Source organism: Schistocerca americana, chromosome 1 (genome assembly GCF_021461395.2).
Source record: "Schistocerca americana isolate TAMUIC-IGC-003095 chromosome 1, iqSchAmer2.1, whole genome shotgun sequence".
NCBI classification, from domain to species: Eukaryota; Metazoa; Arthropoda; class Insecta; order Orthoptera; family Acrididae; genus Schistocerca; species Schistocerca americana.
In genome coordinates, this window is record NC_060119.1 from 1,082,623,535 (window position 1) to 1,082,645,661 (window position 22,127).

A 22,127-nucleotide genomic window follows, 5' to 3' on the forward strand; every position below is an offset into this window, starting at 1 on the left:
CGCCAGCCTGCGTGAGTTTTAACGCGTGCATTTCGGTCTCCTCTCTCAATTAGTGTGCGTAGTGTTGGCTAACTGCCAACACTACAATATCTGAAAGAAGTAAAAAAGAAATCCAGCCAAAGAAGTTTGTTACTTGAAAAATGTTTATCACAAAACAAGAGGACGAATTTCACAATAACTTAGGATTCTTAATTAACATGATGGAAAAAAAACAATAGTTCGTTCCCTTACATATTCTAAAACGTGTTCGCTAAACGTCTGTGAACAGAAGTTGGGAGATCACTGAAACAAGTTCTTCTTTTATAGAATCACACTTATTCGCATTTCTCCTTCAAGCTGATCCTTCACATTTTCGCCTTTTTGTTCGTTGCCTGAATTCGGCTAGTTCGTCGGTCAAGTATAAAAATAGTGTTATACTTTATTGAATAAATTAATGAACTATCACGTGTCCAAACTTCTATAAATAATATCACACGGCATTTCCATGCACTACAGGATGCAAAAATGCCACCCACGGAGGTGGTGGACACGTAGGTTCCGACGTCCAAAGACGCTGCAGAATCCAGCAATATGAAATCACGCGGAAAATCCGGGTGTTTTGTCGTAGACTAGAGGCGTGCTGATCTGTACGAAAGGCACGCCGGCGAAGTGCGTTGCCGCCATTGGTCTTGAGTTGAGCGGCGGCGAGTTGTATGCGGCGAGGGCGTGGTGTGGGCGTGGCTACGTGACGTCCACGGCGTCGTGGGGCTTGTCCGACGCCTCGGACTGGTGGGACTTGCTGCGCTTCTTCTCGTGGTAGTCCTCGTCGTAGATCTGGAGGCCCTTCACGTGGTACCACACGCCCACGTCCAACAACGTGCCCGCTATCAGGAAGCCTGCAAAATCGTGTCTCCTGTTACTTCGTATTGCACACAAAACAAAAAGGTACTGACTACACCATCGTGTTAAATAAACTTTTTTTTTGTACTAGCGATGGAATTGCACTAAAGTCTAGTCAAAATACTTCAAGACGAAGGTAAATAAATGAATCTTTCTTGAATGGTGTTAACTGGTTCTGTGATAGTGGTGATAGTGGATTTTCATCAAAATTAGATAAAAGCACAACATTCAATTTGACACTGTGCAACACCTGATAACCTTATCAACATATGTTCAAGAGAGGAAAATCGGTCTTGCCATATTTGTGAGTGGGTACCCTGACAGCACTTTGTAACACATTAACTTCCTCAAACATAAAAACTCACTGATTTCTACGTTCGTGGGTAACAGCACACTTGAGAGTTTAAAATGTAAAATAACCGAACTTGGGTGGTTTTCTTTCTTTTATTGACATTTTATGAGGTCATATTCTGGGACATGTCGTCATTGTATTTCACAGGAAACAAGAAATTATGGTATATTGGTGCTTCATTGGTATATGAGACGCTGAACTGTGAGCCAGACTGATGAAAACATGGCAGACAAAAATGGTTCAAATGGCTCATCTTTTGTGCGAAAGAACAACGTGGTACAGTGTCACAATACTTCTACACTTATCGGTGTGACTAATACTGTAAAGACTCTTCATTAATAATTCAGATTGTGAAGAAACTGTATTTCGTTTTTAAAAGCTATTTATAAAATAGGGTCCTTTAATTTCTTTTGGAAGGTAATATTTATTTTTGTTGAGCTAACAAACCTAAACTATGGCAGTATACATATTTTCTCTGCCAACACACATTACAGCAGTTAAATGAAATTGGACTCCTTGCCATAAGAGACATAACAATAACTCTATAAGCATTACAGTTAATGCACCATTTTCTTTTCTCCTGCTTCCCTTGGACCTAATCTCTATCTCATATATATATATATATATATATATATATATATATATATAATCTGGTGCATGGTCCACAATGTTAAACATCGAAGCAGACTTCTATGATGAATTGTGCAAAGTAAAACTCTTCCTCGAGTATTTAAGGTGCATAGACTTTGAAAATAATGTAAGAGCTGCTGTAAATGACTGAATCATTTTATAGTGTGGCTGTATGCTTTTCTTCCTCGCTGATATTTCCAAAAGCAGCTTCGGCATTCTAACAGCAAAATGCGTAAAGTGTGCCAGTATTACTTGTTTCATGCCCGTTGGCTTCATGCTGTCTCTACGGTTGCAACAAACATCAAAATTATACTACGAGGAAAGAAAGGAACAAAGAACAGCTTGAAGTATCCGGCGACCTCACCTGCTGCCGTGAAGTTGAGCAGATAGCGCAGCGTCTTTCCGTCATACAGCCAGCAGCTGCCCCTCTCGCCGCAAGACTCTCCCCACACCAGGCATGCTGAATCTGTCAACACAGCAAAAGACAGATTTACTCATGTCCTTTCGTTCCGCCAATGTTCCTGGATTTGTCGTACAATATTTCTCCAGAAGGTTTTGTGACCTTCACTCGAAGTATGAATTTAACTGACTCATACTATCTAATTACTACTATCAGATGTAATCGACCGCATTAATTCGCTAATTAAGGCTCCTATCTCTTTCGTTTCCATAACCTTAGCACACCAGCACTATGCTATATCAAAACATATCTACTTTGTTTTTGTACTGTATCAACTCCAATATGCTACATTTTTTCTGACAATAAAATCGCATAACATCCGTTTATGTATCCAGTATACATACTCCGTTCACGCCCTACATGCCGTATCTCCATATCATTCTCCTTCGATATTACACTTGTCAGTGCGAAACCTTCCATTTCTGCACAGGAATAACACTAATAGCTCATTTTCACCAAAACATTAACAATATCATGACGTGACAACACAAGTTTCATCTTAAAATGCTTAGAAAGGTATTGGGCATTTTCTGACGATACAGTGTTTGGAGCGCTGTATCATCGATTTGTTCCCGCCACGTAACACGTGGAATGTAATTAGCTGTAGGTTTGTTATAATGTTTAGATATGGGAACATTAATTTTATATTTTGTTATTACAACTGTAATACTGGAAGAAATGTTTATTTCTGTTTCATGATACGAGCGGGGGTGTGGCAGTGGCGGAAGGAAAGGTCTTCCCGTCGTCACATAGTCAGAGTTACCGGCCATCAGAAACATGACAACGATGGTCGAGTTCCAAAGAAGACGTCCCGAAGCGACTCGTCCAACCTTACCGTAATAATGGAAAAAAAGAAGAATGTTACAAACTGAAAAAGATTTTGTATGGAATTGATACTGTAAAGATCGAGTGAGTTCATGTTCAGCTTTAGTCTCGAATGGGTGCAAACTTACTCATCAACGTTGTTAATGTTTGCTACATGGCTATTTAGAACTGTGTGATTTCACTGTAATAAAGTGGATAAAAAGTGAAGTAATTAATTTTGATGTGTTCAGTCGGAAAGTTTATATGAAGATAATTATTACGAATTGAGTCTGAGTGGAATACATTGTGGATTAAGCGAAGTTGATTTTTTAAAGTTGAAGTGAGCTTAATGAAGTGGGAGATCAAATTATACTGAATAATGCTATGTTTGGAATATTGAATGCACGGACGTGATATTTTATGGACTATGCATGGAAGCATGTACCCGAAACTGGTCGTGCCAGTAAGTATTGGAGTAAAACGTGACTGAAGCTGAAAAGAGTAATTTATAAACTTTGTTGTAGGTCTCCGACCTCAACCATTCCCATGCAACACAGACAAATTTAAGATTACAATCTTGAATTTATTTTATAATAATTTTATAATAAAAACTGGATTTAACGTTCATGGTTCAAATGGCTCTGAGCGCTATGGGACTTAACATCTGATCAGTCCCCTACACTTAGAACTACTTAAACCTAAGGACATCACACACATCCATGCCCGAGGCAGGATTCGAACCTGCGACCGTAGCAGCAGCGCGGTTCCGGACTGAAGCGCCTAGAACCGCTCGGTCACAATGGCCGGCACAACGTTCATGCTTAGATATAATATTTTGATAATTAGTAAGTGAAAAATGTGTATGTACAAAGAAAGTAGACATTGTCTGTAATGAGTGTGTATTGTGTCAGTTTCTAAAGTGATAAACGCCCGCATTGGTTGAGCTTACCGAGGAGAGCGCCGTACACGACGGGCCCTGGCGCGAAAGCGAGAGCGCACAGCAGGACCTCAGCGAAGCCGATGGACAGCGCCTTGTCCGCCTCTTTCACACACCTGGAAGGGAGAACAACTCTGTGAAGCGAGACAAGAAGAGTTAAGATCCTTACTCGGTCATTTTTATCGTTTTAGTAATTCATAATTTGATGGTCCACTACATGTAGAGCAACAGTTTATGTATATTATTACAGAGTGTTTTGTTATGATGGTAAAGAATGATGCATACGGACATCTCTATATTCGCAATTTTGGTTATGAGAACTTCAAGGTTTGCAGAATGTTTGTTACACACATACAAGCACACGTAAGTAGACACAGGGAAGCTTTCGACAATGTTAACTTGAAATTGTGAATATAGCAGGGATGAAATATAGAGAACGAAAGGTTACGTACTATTCGCAAGTAAACAGACTGCAGTTACGAGAGTCGCAAGACATTTACTTTACTTTTCCGTGTCCAGATCAAATTTTATTTTTCCAGTAGTTAGCCACCGCTACAGCTTTGTCGTTGGCTTGTAGCAGGTCACTAAAACTGCAGGGCTCCGGCAGTAGTCGGCACATGAGCAGATGTGCCTCGTCTTGTACCTCTTCGCATCCGCAAAGAACGTCGTCATCTTTAGTCAGCAGTCCCCACTTGCACAGATTAGTTTTGCATCTGGGTACACCACCCCTCAGCCTATTTAGTGTTCTCCACACTGTATAAGGAAGTTTGATTCCAGGTGCCGTTTGCTCTTTTGGTATTATCTGTAGTGCGGTTTGTTCATTCTCCCATTTACGGACTCTATTATCTTCCTGTGAACCGTCAAGAATCTTGGTTCTTGCAATAAAGCTATTTCTAGACCTAAGCCTCCGAGCCTGAGTGACGTGCCCATTCAGTGGGTGTCGAGAGTCTGTTTCTTTCTTTGTTGTCTCAGCGTCTGCTGCAACCTGCCTTCTGATCTTGGATGGGGCAATTCCAGCAAGTAGGTACAAATTACCCGTTGGTGTGGGTCTGAGACAGCCTGTAACAATTCGCATTGTCTCATTGACACTTACATCAACCTGTTTAGCAGGTGCAGATGCTTCCCATACTGGCGCTGCACAGTCTGCTGCAGAAACACACAGAGCAAGTGCTGATGTTCTCAGTACTGATGGTTGAGCTCCCCATTCATAGTTTGTCAGCCTGCGGATGATGTTATTCCTGGAGCAGACTTTAGCCTTGGTGTTTTGGCAATGCTGCTTGAAGGAAAGCGTTCTGTCAAGTACAGCCCCAAGGTATTTAGGTGTTGGACAGTGCTTTAGCTTCTTACCTTACCATGTAACGTCGAGCTCAACTCCAGCATCTCTATTGCGCAGATGGAAAGCACATACTTGGGTTTTGTCAGGGTTTGGCTTGAGGTGATTGGCGTCGTAGTATTGAGCCAGCTCTTCAAGCGCTCTAGAGAGATTTGCAGGCTATTTCCAGATGTTGCATCAAAATTGGACCCCTAGACCACCACAGCTGTGTCATCAGCATATACGAACAGTCTTGCATCTTGAGGTATAGGTTGATCATTAGTGTACATTTTATAAAGGATGGGAGAAAGTACACTTCCTTGTGGTAAGCCATTCTACTGCAGTCGCTATCTACTGTTCTTACCATTTAGGGAGACATAAAATCTTCGATTCTGCAGAAGACTACCAATAACCATCGTCAACCTACAGTCCGCTGTGAGGTGATATAATTTGCGCAATAGCTTTCTGTGGTTTACCGTGTCGCATGCAGAAGTAAGATCTATGAAAGCTGCTCCCGTTATTAATTTTTTTTCAAACCCATCTTCTATATGTTGCGTCAGATTAAGTATTTGCCCACAACAAGATCTTCCTGGTCTGAAACCGGCTTGTTCCTTTATGAGCTTTCCATCTATAGTTTCTGCCACCCGGTTGAGAATCATCCGCTCCAGTATCTTATAGAGATGGCATAGAAGTGACACTGGTCTGTAATTTTTGGGGTCCTTTATTTCCTTGCCGGTTTTTAGTAAAGCCACCACTCTCGCCTGCCGCCATAATTTTGGAATATTCAGCTCTTTAATACAGGTAGTAACCAGTTTCGAGCTTTGGGCCCAAACTGTTTTATCTGCTCCGTTCTAAGGTCATCAGTTCCAGCGGCCTTATTCAGTTTCATACTCTGAATGGCGTCTTCCAGTTCGGTTGCTGTGAATGAAGCATTGAGGAGTCCGTAATCTTTTTGTTCTTGGGGTATAACTCTTTCTCTTTTCCCTTTGGTTTTCCCATTCTTCAGAAGTTGGCTAACAATCTGATTTGCTGTTACCCCGTTGTTCTTCTGCTGGTGGTCAGTTGGGTCTCCACTTAAGTTTTTCAGTACTTTCCATGCACGTCTGCTGTTTTGTTTCATGTCAAGATTCTCGACTAGTTTGCACCACCGTGATCTCTTATCCTCAGCAATAGCCTGCATTAGGTTCCTCCCCAGCCTCCATCGTATCTTCGCTGAAGGGGTCCTGAGTGAACAGCTTTTGGTACCTGTCAAGTAAGACCTTGCTGCTGCCGGTCAGACCCTGGATGTACCGGGTACGGCAAACCCTTGGGATGTTTTTCCTTGAGATCCCTTTCACTAGGTCGATAAATCTACCATACTCATCTGGTCGAGGAGGGATTTTCTCAATCTCTTCGTCCAATTGCTCTTTAAATTTCTGCCAGTCTGCCTTTTTGAAATTAAACCGTCTTCGGAAAGGCACCTCCTCTGGTTTAACCATGGCATTCACAACACAAATGACGGGTCTGTGTTGTGTGCTTGGGATAGGTTCTTCAACAAGCTTCATGCACTGTGCTGCCAACTTCCTACTCACAAAGATGTCAGGATTATATACCCTTCTCCATCTTCTGCTGTTGAACGATGCTGGCTGTTTTGGGTCATGAATGAGTTGTAGGTCATTAGTGTCAGCCCAGGATTCAAGCCGTACACCATTCTCATCAGTCTCATTATATCCCCATGCTTCACCATGGCAGTTGAAATCGCCCATGACAAAATTAATATGGTCATATGTAAAATTTTTTGGTTCATGGAAAACAAAGTCCACATCCGGTGGTTTGTACACAGACGTCACAGAGAACTTCTGGGCGCGAATGGTAAGTACTTCAATGTTATTTACTTCTGTCATTGCGGCTGATGTTACGTTGAGCCCGGGTCTGATGAAAATCGCCCTCCCATACTTGTCGTGAAGTCTTTCAATGGCCAAATCCATTCCTGCTATTTTAGGTCTGTGGCTGGTGGCTCCCCGGTGTGTTTCCTGCACCAACAATACGTCGCATTTATGCTTATGGCACATGTCTGCTAATGAAACACTCTTATGACTAGAGAATCCCTCAATATTTATAGAGATCGTCACAAGGGGTGGTCTTGATAAAGGCCGTTGCATCTTGATGTTAATTTGGTTTTGGACTTTAACTTGATCTGGTGTTAGAAGGATTAGCCGGTGAAATCTTTCACCGTTTCCAGGGTACGCCCGATTGTGCCTGTCTTCAGTCTTTAGGCTCACAATCTTCTAGGAGGCTCCTTCTTTGTCGCAAGACATGAAAGGAAGCGACAGACACATCTAGTAGCCTGTCAGCATAGTTGGTCAATTTGTGCACTGTGCAGGCAGACCAAAGATAAATTTTTAAAATATATTAATGTTCAGGATGTAAAATAAAAGTTTGAGGTTTTTCGGTGACATCGTAATACTGTCAGACGCGACAAAAGTGTTGGAAGATCGGATGAAAGACGGAAAATTCGAACGGAATTGGCGTTGTCGGTTGCTGTCGCCAGCTATTGCTATCACCCCAGGGCACCGAAATCCAGATACCATTTAGTTTCACACCTCAACCCTTCTGATTGAAATTAGTAATCATTATGGTGTCTCTCTATAGTCCTTCACAGTATCCGCTTGTGGTTGTCAATACTTGAGTCTTATATAATCGAATCCAGTGGTCTCCTGAGTACAAAGCATGTTCCGCAACAGTTAGTCTGTATACTTCTCCCCTTTTACATTTGCCCCTGTGTTTTTGTAGTAATTTTTTACACTGAAGCGCCAAAGAAACTGGTATAGGCGAGCGTATTCAAATACAGAGATACGTAAACGGCAGAATATGGCACTGCGGACGGCAACGCCCATATAAGATAAGTGTCTGGTGCAGTTGCTAGATCGTTTACTGCTGCTACAGTGGCAGGTTACCAAGATTTAAGTGAGTTTGAACGTTGTGTTACAGGCGGCGCACGAACGATGGGACACAGCATCTCCAAAGTAGTGATGAAGTGGGGATCTTCTCATACGACCATTTCACGAATGAATCGTGAATATCAGGAATCCGGTAAAACATCAAGTCTCAGACATTACTACTGCCGGAAAAAAATCGTGCACGAATGGGGCCAACGTCGACGGAAAAGAATCGTTGAAACTAACAGAAGCGCAATCCTTCAGCAAACTGTGCAGATTTCATTGGTGGACCATCAACAAGTGTCAGCGTGCGAACCATTCAACAAAACATCATCGATATGGGCTTTCGGAGCCGAAGGATCACTCGTGTACCCTTGATGATTGCACGACACAAAACTGTACGCCTGACCTGGACCCATCAACACCGTCATTGGAGTGTTGATGACTGTAAACATGTTTCCTGGTAGGACGAAATTCGTTTCAAATTGTATCGAGCGGATGGACGCGTACGGGTATGGAGACAACGTCATGAATCCATGGACCCTGCATTTCAGCAAGGGACTGTTCAAGCTGGTGGAGGCTCTGTAATGGTGTGGATCGTGTGCAATTGGAGTGATATGGGACCCCTGATACGTCTACATTCGACTCTGACATGTGACACGTACATAAGCATCCGGCCTGATCACCTGTACTCATTCATTTCCATTGTGAGCCGGCCGTTGTGGCCGAGAGGTTCTAGGCGCTTCAGTCCGGAACCGCGCTGCTGCTACGGTTGCAGGTTCAAATCCTGCCTCGGGCATGGATGTGTGTGCTGTCCTTAGGTTAGTTAGGTTTAAGTAGTTCTAAGTCTAGTAGACTGATGGCCTCAGATGTTAACTCCCATAGTGCTTAGAGCCATTTGAACCATTTTGCCCATTGTGCAATCCGACGGACTTGGGCAATTCCAGCAAGACAACGCGACACCCCACACATCCAGAATTGCTACAGAGTGGATCCATGAACACTCTTCTGAGTTTAAACACTTCCGCTAGGCACCAAACTCCCCAGACACGAACATTATTAACATTAGTGACCATATCTGGGATGCTTTGCAACATGCTGTTCAGAAGAAATCTTCAGCCCCTCGTACGCTTATGGATTTATGGACAGGGCTGCATGATTCACGGTGTCAGTTCACTTCAGCACCGCCTCAGACATTAGTGGAGTCCACGCCTCGTGTTGTTGCGGCACTTCTGCGTGCTCGCAGGGGCTCTATACGGTATTAGACGGGTGTAGCAGTTTCCTTGGCCCATCAGTGTAGTAACAGCCATGTTCACGCCTCCACAGCTACACGATATTCTGTAAAGGCCTTATTTTCCAAAGATTTTCGAGCATCCTTGCACAATTTTAGGTATTGCTATTTTCTGGTGGGTTTTTGCATGACTGTGAGGGGAATGATATTTTATTTCGATCCGCAGCATGGCAGGGTGTGCATCGGACCTTCGAGAAAGCTTCAACCTCCCTTGAAGATTATATCCACAGATGGGGACAAAAAGTTAGGTTTCAGCAGGAAATTCCGACCACGGCGTAATATCCTGAAATTTTTAGTGTGTGACATTTAAGGCCGTGAAAGTTTACATTTTACACGGTATGGGCAGATTGTTGAGAAGAGGTTGTAAGATGAACTTCAAGAAACGGAAAACAAGGGAAATGGAGTGTAGTAAAATTTAGTCAGATGGTTCTGTGGGCATTAGATTAGGAAGTAAGACCGCGAAGATGTTATGAAAGCAACGTGAAGGCAGTGCGTAGTGAGCGACGTACCGGAACTGCAGCAGCAGGTTGCCAGCGCGGCCTGTGGCGACGAGGAAGCTGGTGAGGCAGTGCAGCGCCAGGAAGGCGCCGAAGCTGGCGGCGCAGCTGGCGGGACACGCCCCCTCCACGGCGTGGCCGCCGCCGGGCCCCGGGATGCAGCTGCACCGGCTGAACGTCTGCAACAGCCGCAGGCACCACCTCACCAGCTATACCGCACTTAGTTTACAGACATTCGTAACTTGAATACACGCATTCGCAATGCATTTGATCTTGTCGCCGTCGATATCGTGGAGCGCACGTGGATTTAAATGCAACACTGACCGCACGTTGTACGTGCCCCTTGGGATGCACAAATTGAAGTGTAAGAATGAGGAAGTTAAACGTTATAAGGTATCATGATAATACCCGCCAGGTTAGCCGAGGGCGCTGCGCGAATGTTGGCGGCAAGGCTCAAGACTGTAATATCCAAGCCAGACCAGGCTTGTCTAGGGGTTCGGAGCAACATACATTCTATTCTAGGCGAATACCGTGACGTAATTTCCCTGACGGAAGCCTGTCGCATGCGAGCGGTGGATTTTGATCGTGCCTTTGACAGGATCAACCATGATTTCCTTGACTCGACCATGCGACGCATGGCGATACCACAGGATTTTATTACCGTCCTCATGCGCCTCCTTCGCGGCGCTTCTTCGACGGTGAGAGTCATTGGCAGGGAGGTGGGAACGATTCCTGTTAGCAGCTCCGTTAGGCAAGGATGTCCCTTGTTCATGATACTGTTTACAATAGCGCTCGAACCATTGATGCAGACTCTTCGACGGACTCTAACAGGCGTCCGACTACGTGTGAGCTCATTCATGTGTCGTACATATGCCGACGACTTGATGATACTCGTCCAGTCGGAGAACGAAGTAAGTAAGGTGGATACCCTTCTTACTACGTACGGAGTAGCTGCGGGAAGTAGGGTCAAAAACCAAGATTATGCACATCGGTCGAGGGCTGGCCGCTTTGCACAGTCCGTTTACGACGGTGGATATCTTGCGATGCTTAGGTGTGTTATTCACCCGATCGCTACGGCAATCAGCGGCGGCGAGCTATCGACGTCTTCTCCAGCACGTCCGACTGCACATTCGCAACAATTCACTCCGAACGCACGACCTGCTGCAAAGGGTGGACTACACTAATGTTCACCTGGCCTCGCGACTGCCCCACCCGGCACAGGTACTGCCAATGCCGCATGGTATTGCTGACAGATTAATGGCGGCCTTTGGATACTATGTCAGCCAAGGAATGTTGTTTAAGATCAAATACGAGACTTTAACTGTCCCATACCATTCTGGAGGACTTAACCTCACGGATGCGCGGAACAAGGCTCTAGCTCTATACCTGCGAGAGACGCTACAAACTTGGAACCAACGGCAACACGCTATCACGTCGGCAACCCTGGATGTGCTTCTTCCCACGTCCTTTGAACCGCCGGTGGTGATAGGCACAATATCGCCCTCTTTTCTCATGTCGCGCGATTCTTTGTTGATTTTAGTTATGTTCAGTTACAGATACCTCCTACAAGACTCCCCACTACCCGTGAGATATATCGATACTTGCGGCGTCATCATGGCAGCAATGTTGTCGAACTTAAATACTCAACGCGAGACTGGCGACAGATTTGGCGAGCTGTCCATACGCCTCTCCTCACCACAGCAGCGCGATCGTCTTGGTATACATTAATCAACCGCAAGACAGTGAACCACCAACGATTGTACGACATTCGCATGGTAAATTCCCCGCTCTGCCTTATATGTGGCATGCAGGACACCGACGAACATCCTTTGCAGTGCGGTGAGGCAAAGGATGTTTAGCGGCTGACGCAACGCATCATGGCCCTCCTCCGACGCAACGACGAATCAACGATCACGACGGACGCTTTATTTTTCCCTGACGCTGTCTTTTTCCCCTCACAAAAAACTTCGGCAATTCGATGGATTGGAGGACACGCATCGCACTACGTGCTCTCGCGGACCTTGATATCGGGCATGGACTATTGGCATTATCTACTAGAACAACACGAAATCATCCGCCGCCACTCTAAATATAAAACGCATTTTGCGAACTTTCTAGGCAGCATTTTTCATAACCCCCCGAAGCGGTGGGGAGTCCCAGGTTTACGTTGTTTCGAGGGATAGGATTTACTCCCTGTGAAGTGACGAGGATGTCACTTCGGCCCTATATTTCTTTCCCTTCTTTTTCATATATGATTTTTATTTTGAGACATTAAAATTAAATGAATAAATAAAATATTATTGTTATTAATAAAAAAAATTATATAAATGTACAATGTTTCCTTCCCGCTCCCTCTCCCTTATCCTGTCAGGAAACGGGGACACTGTGGCCAGGCCTCCAAGTACAACCCCTGCCCACTCTGGCCCCTGACCTACTACACACACACACACACACACACACACACACACACAAAAGAGCGCTAATGCGCTGCTTCCTGGACTCGGGTAGGCGCGCCAGCCCCGGATCGAATCCGCACGGCGGATTAACGACGTGGGCCGGTGTGTCGGCCAGTCTGGATGTGGTTTTTAAGCGGTTTTCCACATCCCGCTAGGTGAATACCGGGCTGGTCCCCACATCCCGCATCAGTTACACGACACGCAGACATTTGTAACACTTCCGCACTATTTCATGGTTTCCACTAGACGCAGACAGCTGGGGTACACTGATTCCGTCCTGGGGAGTATGGGATGGCCGCAGGAAGGGCATCCAGCCACCCCTTTAAATTAACCTTGCCAAATCCGTTGTAACCACGCCGACCCTGCGAACATTGCGGGACAACGGCGCAAGTGAAAGAAAGAAGATATCACGATAATGTTGAAAACCAACCTTGTATAGTTTTCAAATAATAGAAGTCTTATAACGATAATGAAAGGACAAGATACGAGGTGCGATCGGAAATGTTTTATAAGTGTACTGAGGGAGTACGACGGTTCAGATCCGCGTTCTGCTATCCTGATTTAGGTTTTCTATCATTTCCATAAAACGTTTGTGCAGATGCCGGGATAGTTCCTTTGAAAGAGCGTGACCGGCTCCCTTCCACATTCTTCTCTAATCCGAGGTTGTGTTCCGGCTCTAATGACCTCGTTGTCGACGCGGCACTAAACACTAATCTCTCCTTCCTTCTCCTCGTCCCGTCTTACGAGTACCGCTTAAACTACAGGGACGTCCTCTCCTAGGACGATGAACTGATTCTAACACACCATGCAGCCGCTAGGTCGTGTATAGTGAAAGGACAGCACTTGTTCGTTATCAAGTAGAAAAAGCTATGGACAAGATGAAAGGCGACTATCGTCGACAAAGATGGACCGCATGGGTTCTGTGGAAGGAGTCAAAACAACAGACTCAGAAAAGACGACAGAGAAAGTGGCCGAAGCAGTGCTCCTCACCCACGACAATGCGCGGTCCCACCCCAGCAACGCCACGTCTGCAAAGCTAACATCACTGGGGTTCATTGTTGTGCCACACCCACCATTCTCATCACATTTCGCTCCATCTGACTGTGCTTTAGTGAATAACATGACGGACGCGCAGTGAGATAAGAGGTACGCAGAAGGGAACAATGCAGGCAGCTCTGCATGGGTACGTAGTGTCCCAAACACCGGACCCATCAAACAGTAATGGTGTTGCCAGGAAGATGGAAGCTGTGTATTGACGTCTGTGAGGAGTATGGCAGATCCCCTGTACACTGACTCATTCTTATTAATAAATGAGGTACAAAAACTGTTACTGTAAATCTTTTTCGAAAAACCTATGCATGTAGGAGAATCATTCAATAAATAATACCCCACAATTTTTTCTGAGTACATATTTACTCGTAAGAGTTAGTATTTGGTGACAATATCAGTCAAAATTTCTTTTACATGTACTATTTTTCTACACAGTCTCCATCACGTTCCACAGCTTTACACCAGCGTTGTTAAGAGCCTATATTCCTTGTCGATAAAAGCTACTGTCCTGTGCTCGTAGGCTTGATTTCGCGACATGTATTACGCTCTCGTCATTGTAGGTTTCTCACGCGCCGACCTGTACTAAAAACTGCACTCGTGCGATTTTCATTGTGTCAGGAACAGCGGCTGTGGCAGGACATCTCGAACTTTGCTGAGCATGGAGCCCGTTTCTGCACTTCTTGACGCTTTAAGTTTTCTTTGCCCGTCACTCAACATTACTACTATAAACTGCAGTATTACCGTAAACTGTACATAAACTTTTAAAGATGTACACTGAGGTTTCTTTTTCCGCAGCCGAGAATTCAATTACAGCAAGTTGCTTGTAACGAGTTGTAGTGAAACAGCCTACTCACGCCATATAGAGTTCATATGCTTTCCATTGTGTGCCAGCCTAGTCCGCTGTAACTAGCCATGACGTCACGAATGTTGCGCAGTACCTTATAAGTAAAGTAAATAATCTGAAAAGTTAATAGCATGTCAGGATTGATGCTAAAATGATAATGTGTTAAGTTTCAGTTTAGTAAATCTAAGAGTTTTTGAAGTTTGTACGTTTTACGCAAAAACCATCGGCGCAACAGGAAGGAGCTAGAAACTTCAAAATTGATATTCGGATTCCTTTTTCATTGTAATTTAATGGAAACAGCATGCTGGATCTCACAAAGTAATATTTTGGTTGAAATTCATGATTTTCTGTTTTTGTGTACTAAGAGTATGGAAGCAAGATAGATTAAGTAAGTGATTAGATAAAGCTAGGATGTTTAGATTTAGGTATAATGCAGATATTCTATAATAACAAAGATGCGAGAAGTTTCCAAAAGGTAGCTATAAAACTATAGCTGTAGGGTCTCTCCAAAGGGTAAGTTCAGAGCTCATCTACTGCGTGCAGTGCATCTAAAATGATGGTTGTCCATATTCGCAACTACGAATACATTCATGTATTTCATAACGGCTGTAGTCGCCACAGTTTCTGTTCTTTCGAACATGCATGCATATCCGAAGAAGCTTTGCATCGTACTCCTGAGCAACATAGGCAGTTCAGTATCGTACCGAAATTATTTCATGTCTCTGCACCTTTATGGAGTTCATCCCCATAGATTCATTCATTCAATTTCAATGAATCTAATTCAAAGCGCAAAAAAATGGTGTCTCCAGCCATTAGCATGCTGTACCACGGAAGAACAACTATTACGCGCTTTCCGTCTAGCCACGGTGAAACCTACTCAGATTCGTCCAGAAGGGTGATAAATGTGGGTTCAGGCAGCAAGCCTACGAACGGATTTGTTTCATTTATTCCAGTGTATGATCTCAAACTTTTCTTCCCAGACCATCATTTCTGTCTGTGGTAACCATCTTCAGATCTTTAGAAAAAAAATGGGAAACCAAGTACAGCTAATGGATAGTCTACATCCTGTAAACAAACATCTTATAAATTATTGTGTAATTTTGTTAACTCCTTAAACTTGTGCTTGAGAATGTTATCAGTGGTTATCTAAAATTAGAGCAACAGTGTTTCAGAATAAAACGTTCTCAGTTACACGTTTCGTTTTTAACAACTGTAATATTTAATTTCATCTGTGTTTTTACGGTATTTCACTTTATTATTATAAAAACTAATATCACCCTGTAATTCCAGAATAGTTTTACCTAATTACATGCTTTACATAATTGCACTTTATATAATTGTGTGTTGGTGAAACCGTACCCTTGTCAGTTACGAAAAGCAATGCCGTTCACAACACGACTGCCGGCACTGTGGCCTAGATCCCACCGTACTTTTATCTATGTTCGACGACGTCTTGCTGATTTTGTTTGTTTCTCTTGACGATGTCGCCCTATTTTTAATATATTAGGATATACGAGGTGCGACAATAAAGTAATGAGACTTATTTTCTTTGCAAGATGTGGCAACCCTCCAGGCTTGTGTGGGCACAATATCTTTGACTTTGGTCTATAAGCTGTTTCTAGTCCAAGCGGCACATCGATGCAACTGCTCAGTCGTGAGTTGTGCTGTAATAAGTTAACACATGTCTGTGTCTCTCGTCACGGAAATGAAACGGCATAACATTGCGCAGAGGTATGCCATTTCTTTTTGCGTTAAATTGAGTGAAAACGCGACGACAACTTACAGTAAGCTTCAGAAGGCTTTTGGAGAAGAGGTTATGTCAAGAGCTCAAGTTTTTCGTTGGTATAAAATGTTTAGTGAAAGCAGAACGAATGTTGAAAGTGAAGACCACAGTGGACAACCATGCATGCTTGCGTGCTTCTTTGATTCCAAGGGAAATGTTCATAAATAGTGGGTGCCTCCTGGACAGACAGTTAACCACTATTACTACAAAGAAATTTTAGAAAGACTTTGTGAAAGAGTTTTTCATGTCCGTGCCAACATTGCTGATAATTGGATTCTGCATCACGATAATCCCATACTGCTCTGTCAGTACAGCAATTTTTAACATCAAAACAAATTTCAGTACTACCACAGACACCTTATTCACCAGATATCGCTCTGTGCGACTCTCTTCTGTTTCCAAGAGTCAAAACGACAGTCAAGGGACACCATTTTCGAACAACACAAGATGTCTAAAAAGCTGTGACGAGGGTCTTTGAGGATATTACAGAAGATGAGATCCAGATATGTTACCATCAATGGCAGAAGCGCTGGAAAAAGTGTGTGCAATCAGAAGAGAAATACTTTGAAGGAGACAACACTAAACTTGACTAAAACGGTAAGCAGCATTTTTTTCACATCAGTCTCATTAATTTATTGTCGGATCTCGTATTTTGAACAGTTAATGTATTAGGATATATTCTTAACACGTACGATTTGTAATAATATACACCTCAACAAAAATTTGGAATATCACAGAGTTTACTACAAGGACTCCTTATAATACACCTATTGTTGTTTGTACAATTCCTTATTAGCAAAATAAACATGATTCCTTCTGAAAATGCCGGCCGGGGTGGCCGAGCGGTTCTAGGCGCTACATTCTGGAACAGCGCGACCGCTACGGTCGCAGGTTCGAATCCTGCCTCGGGCATGGATGTGTGTGATATCCTTACGTTAGTTAGGTTTAAGTAGTTCTAAGTTCTAGGGGACTGATTACCTCAGAAGTCCCATAGTGCTCAGAGCCATTTTTTTCCTTCTGAAAACAAAAACCATTTTTGTTAGTTACGAAAAATCATTACAAAACAAAGCTCTGTCTTAAGAGTAGATTTTGGGAACAAAGCAGTGAAAGTCCTTATTTCATAATGGTGATCATCAGTCTTTAGTAGTGAATATGTCCTCCCCGCAATCGGACGAGTTCTTTTACTCTACGATATATGCTCTGGATGAGACCATCAAGTTTATTTTGGGGTATGAGGTCCTAATGACAGATTCAGTGAGGTCCCGAAGATTGTCATGTCCCATGCATGCTCCATTGCATTCATGTCCGGGGACTGTGCTGGCCATTACTTTCGGCTAATGTTGTATTTTTGAAGATACCGAGAGACTACTAGAGTACGGTGCGATCTTGCATTGTCATCGACTAGGATGAAGTACTCTGCGCTGTTCAGTCTGAGATACGAATCCTTGTTGCCTCTGAGAAGTCATTTCCAATATTTCTGGCAGCTGATGGAGGGCGCCTGCGAGTCATCAGTTGGAGGAAACGCTCCTGCATCGGTGTTGTCATACGAGGACGACCACTGCTAGGTCTATCGTTCACATTTCCCGTCTCTCTGTAATTTCTCCACACCTTAGTCACATCGCTTTGAGTGACATGTAACCGATAGGAAACATCTTGCTATGAATGACCTGGTAACATCTATATCGATTAAAAGTAGGTTTATACTATGTACCTGGGTATCTGTGATTATGAAGTGTTTGTTTTTCATTACTTAAGGTCATTGATTTGTGACATGAAATTTAAAGTTTGTAATGTATGTATGGAAAAAACTAAATAATGTTTAAAATAATGAAATTATATAATACATGTATGTTTATAAAGAAAACATTGTCCATCGGAAGCTGGTTCATGCTTAGGACACATGTATAACATGAAAGATGTAGGGAAGTCCCTCCGCAACGGAAGTGGCTTGGCGCGATGTAAAAGGTGGTTCTGGCTGTCGAACTGGGAGGCTCCTTGGTGGGAACGGTACGCGGTCAGGGGATAGCCGTTGCACGGTACACATCGTGGGTGCCAAGGGAGGCATTTGGAAGCCGCTTTCCAAGGAATTTTGCCTCGGGTGTGGATTTGGCTGAAGCGTGGTACTCTCGGCAGAAAGGAATGGCTCTAACACAATCAAAATCCATCGCCAAGAAGATATTGTATAGAGCATTCAAACATCAAGAGCCGTGAGTACAGTAGCCGCCACGTTGCTTGCCACCACTACTTCGCCGCTGCTCCACTAACTTCATGTATACAGATACGTATCAGAGCATGGACCAGTTAATTTGTGTGAATGTTTTCAAAAATAATCCAAGTGCTATAAATTTGTGTTTAGAACCATAACTTTTATCCTAGTCATTAACCTATGCAGGACCCCCTCCTAAGTGTTCAGAAACCCGAGTATTCTGTTTATAACGAACTAGTAATTTATTTCTGCGTATTAAATGTGCAAAACATTCACTACCAGACTGTGTAAATGTTACTGTGTAAAATACCTTCTCCACAGGTGATGAAAACGGAACATAAGATAAACATATTTGGAACATAATTTAGCCCTGATTACTCCATGAACGACTTTTTTTTAAGTTACGCAACTCAGTGTTGAATATATAGTTTGAAAAATATAAACATAAACTATTCCAATTGAGGCTAAGAATTAAATTTAGTAGAACTGAATCTTACCATTGAAATAATCATAGAGTTTGACTAGTGAGACAGTATCAGTTTATGGGTCCTCACCATATTTTTCTCACATTAGAAAGATAATTGGAATATTATCGTTACTAAAGAAATCTGATATATTTCTATAGATGGGAGTATAAACAGTGTGGTTGTGGTATCGTTTAATTTTATTTGTGGTATTTATATGTCAATTAAGTCAGAAGCCCCTTCATCTCCAACTTTAGTTCAGTGCCTTCTGCAGTAACATCTCAGTGCTGAGTCACGTAATGATCGTGATTGTAACTGTTATTATTATGAGTGAGGTACAATTTTACCTTCTATGATTACTGGTTTGTGCATTAATAATAACTACTGCTACCCAGTGTGCTATAGAAAGGGAACCTTAATGGAAGTTACTATATCAACTAATATTCATTATTCTTGAACATAATGTTTCAAATTAATGTACCTAATTGGGCTGGCGACCGTTCGATTTTTCATTCGTATATGAACTTTACTGCTTTCATTGTCCCCAAAGTAAAAGCCTGTTTAGTTTTTCTATTAATTACGATGTATTCAAAATTACTGTCCATTACCCTCATCCACTAGACACAAGCGCGGTCAAAATTAAAAATCCTCCCAGAGGGTAACATTGATTTGTCTAACACCAAGCGAGTGGTATAACCTGTAGAAAGTAAAGCCACTATGCTGACTCTAACAAAGTGTTGTATGCGTCTATGTGGCATGTTACCGCGGTGCTGAACACAGACTAAATGAAGCTTGTGTTGAAACTGAGCTGCTCGCTGTGTGCCCCTACGGCAGCGGTATGGTTACATGACTGGTAAACGGCCACAAAGCATGCCAGTGGTAAGCACCTTTCGCTGTATGGGCTCTACTGAATAATGCATGGAGTGCCTAGGTCAGTGAGACCTCTAGTATCGTAGACTACATTTTACCATGGTATTCCAAACTTTTGTTGAGCAGTGTATATTAGGATACATTTTTGACAGGTGTGATCTGCCATATTTTTATTGTATGTATGAAAATAATACTTTTCTTTATGTCGTAATTTGCAAGATGTAGTGTTTCACCGCCACTGTTCAGTCTATACGTCGACGAAGCAATGACGGAAATAAAAGAAAAGTTCGAGAGTGGGATTAAAATTCAAGATGAAAGGATATTAGATTTGCTGATGGCATTGCTGTCCTCAGTGAAAGTGAAGAAAAATTACAGAAATTGTTCAGTGGAATGAACAGTCTAATAAGTACAGAATATGGATTGAGAGTGAATTGAATAAAGACGAAGTAATGTGAAGTAGCAGAAATTAGGACAACGACGAGCCTTACATAAAAATTTGGGATCACCTAAGTACACGAGGTTATGGAATTCCGCTAGCTAGGTAGCAAAATAACCATCGATGGACGTAAATTACAAAAATTATAAATATGTCAAGAAACGTCGCACCACATTGTGCATGATGTGATACTACTTTGCAAGGTGTCTGCAAAATGGGTGCACCGATAGCAGGCTACTGAGCTAAACCAGTGACATGTCGATAGGGTGTGAAAAACCTCTGGGACAAGTTGCAGAAGAAGAAGGTGTCTTCCTTGGATAAATCATCATCGGCATCGAAACCTGCCTCAACTAAGAGTTAAAGCAGACAGTGGCACATTTATTTTTCACACACACTACACTGTGAATAACTGTTGAAACGTGATAGTCTCTGACAAATATTGTCAAACAACAGGCCAAGTAATGTTTCATTGTGAATGCAGAAATTCGTTTCGTGGTCACTTCTTCTCTATGGCTATAACAGCAAACGTCAGACTATCATTCATAAATAGACAGAAAAAAATTAAAAATATGCGGAGGCAAGGAAAGCTGAGATTCTGGCATCAATTAAGGAAAACTAGCATTCTCCTCTTTATTCCACCGGCACAGTTTTGCCAAAAACTAGACTTACATCCTATAGAATTGTTCTAAAATCTTGCAAAAACAACGATCTGTAGTCGTAATATGTCAAGCACCTCGCACTCTAATCTAGAGAAAAAATCTCGGTTGATGCTTTTCTTGGTGATAAATAATCGTCGTGTGTTACCTTGCCTGGTGCAAGCCTTTCCATCTAAAACGCTACTTAGGTGACTTGCTGTTCAAGTGACCAGCTTGGTTGGTCTCACGAGGGAGAATTAAGCTCATTCCAGACCTTTTCACCAGAAACAAATGAAGTTGTCACTGGGAGACAAACCCAGGACCACTACAACTACATCTACGTGGTTACTCTGCTATTCACAATAAAGTGCCTGGCAGAGGGTTCAATGAACCACCTTCATGCTGTCTCTCTACCATTCCACTCTCGAACGGTACATGGGAAGAAAGAGCACTTAAATTCTTCTGTGCAAGCCCTGATTTCTCTTATTTTATCGTGATGATCACTTCTACCTATGTAGGTGGGTGCCAACAGAATGTTTTCGGAATCGGAGGAGAAAACTGGTGATTGAAATTCCATGAGAAGATCCCGTCGCAACGAAAAACGCCTTTCAAATGGTTCAAATGGCTCTGAGCACTATGGGACTCAACTGCTGAGGTCATTAGTCCCCTAGAACTTAGAACTAGTTAAACCTAACTAACCTAAGGACACCACAAACATCCATGCCCGAGGCAGGATTCGAACCTGCGACCGTAGCGGTCTTGCGGTTCCAGACTGCAGCGCCTTTAACCGCACGGCCACTTCGGCCGGCAAAAACGCCTTTGTTTTAATGATTGCCACTCCAATTCACGTATCATGTCTGTGGCACTATCTCCCCTATTTCGCGACAATACAAAACCAGTTCCCCTTCTTGTACTTTTTCGATGTCATCCGTCAGTCCCACCTGATGCGGATCCCACACCGAACAGCAATACTCCAGAATAGGGCGGACAAGCGCAGTGTAAGCAGTCTCTTTGCTAGACCTGTTGCACCTTCTAAGTGTTCTGCAATGAATCAAAGTCTTTGGTTTGCTCTACTCACAATATTATCTGTGTGATCGTTCCAATTTAGGTTATTTGTAATAGTAATCTCTAAGTATTTAGTTGAATTTACAGCCCTCAGATTTGTGCGACTTATCGCGTTACTAACTAAAAGCGATGAGCACTTATACAAGTTTCGTAATTTAAACAGCAACTAGCCACAAGTGTGGTTGATAAAAGTTTGTTTGAATCAAACAATTACAAAACCATTTTCAGATGGCTTTTA

At 42.9% G+C, this 22,127-nt stretch overlaps 1 protein-coding gene across 1 annotated transcript in view; it reads right to left on the reverse strand.

Moving 5' to 3' along the window:
- Positions 1 to 202: 202 nt before the first annotated feature.
- The window catches only part of LOC124550158 (solute carrier organic anion transporter family member 74D-like), a 106,123-nt gene continuing 84,198 nt past the window's right edge, over positions 203 to 22,127 (reverse strand). The window contains exons 11-14 of the mRNA XM_047125290.1: positions 10,093 to 10,259; positions 4,075 to 4,178; positions 2,226 to 2,327; positions 203 to 875 (exon numbers count right to left, since the gene is read on the reverse strand). Of these exons, the coding sequence (XP_046981246.1) occupies positions 721 to 875; positions 2,226 to 2,327; positions 4,075 to 4,178; positions 10,093 to 10,259 (528 nt within the window). The 3' untranslated portion in view covers positions 203 to 720. The remainder of the gene's footprint in view (positions 876 to 2,225; positions 2,328 to 4,074; positions 4,179 to 10,092; positions 10,260 to 22,127) is intronic.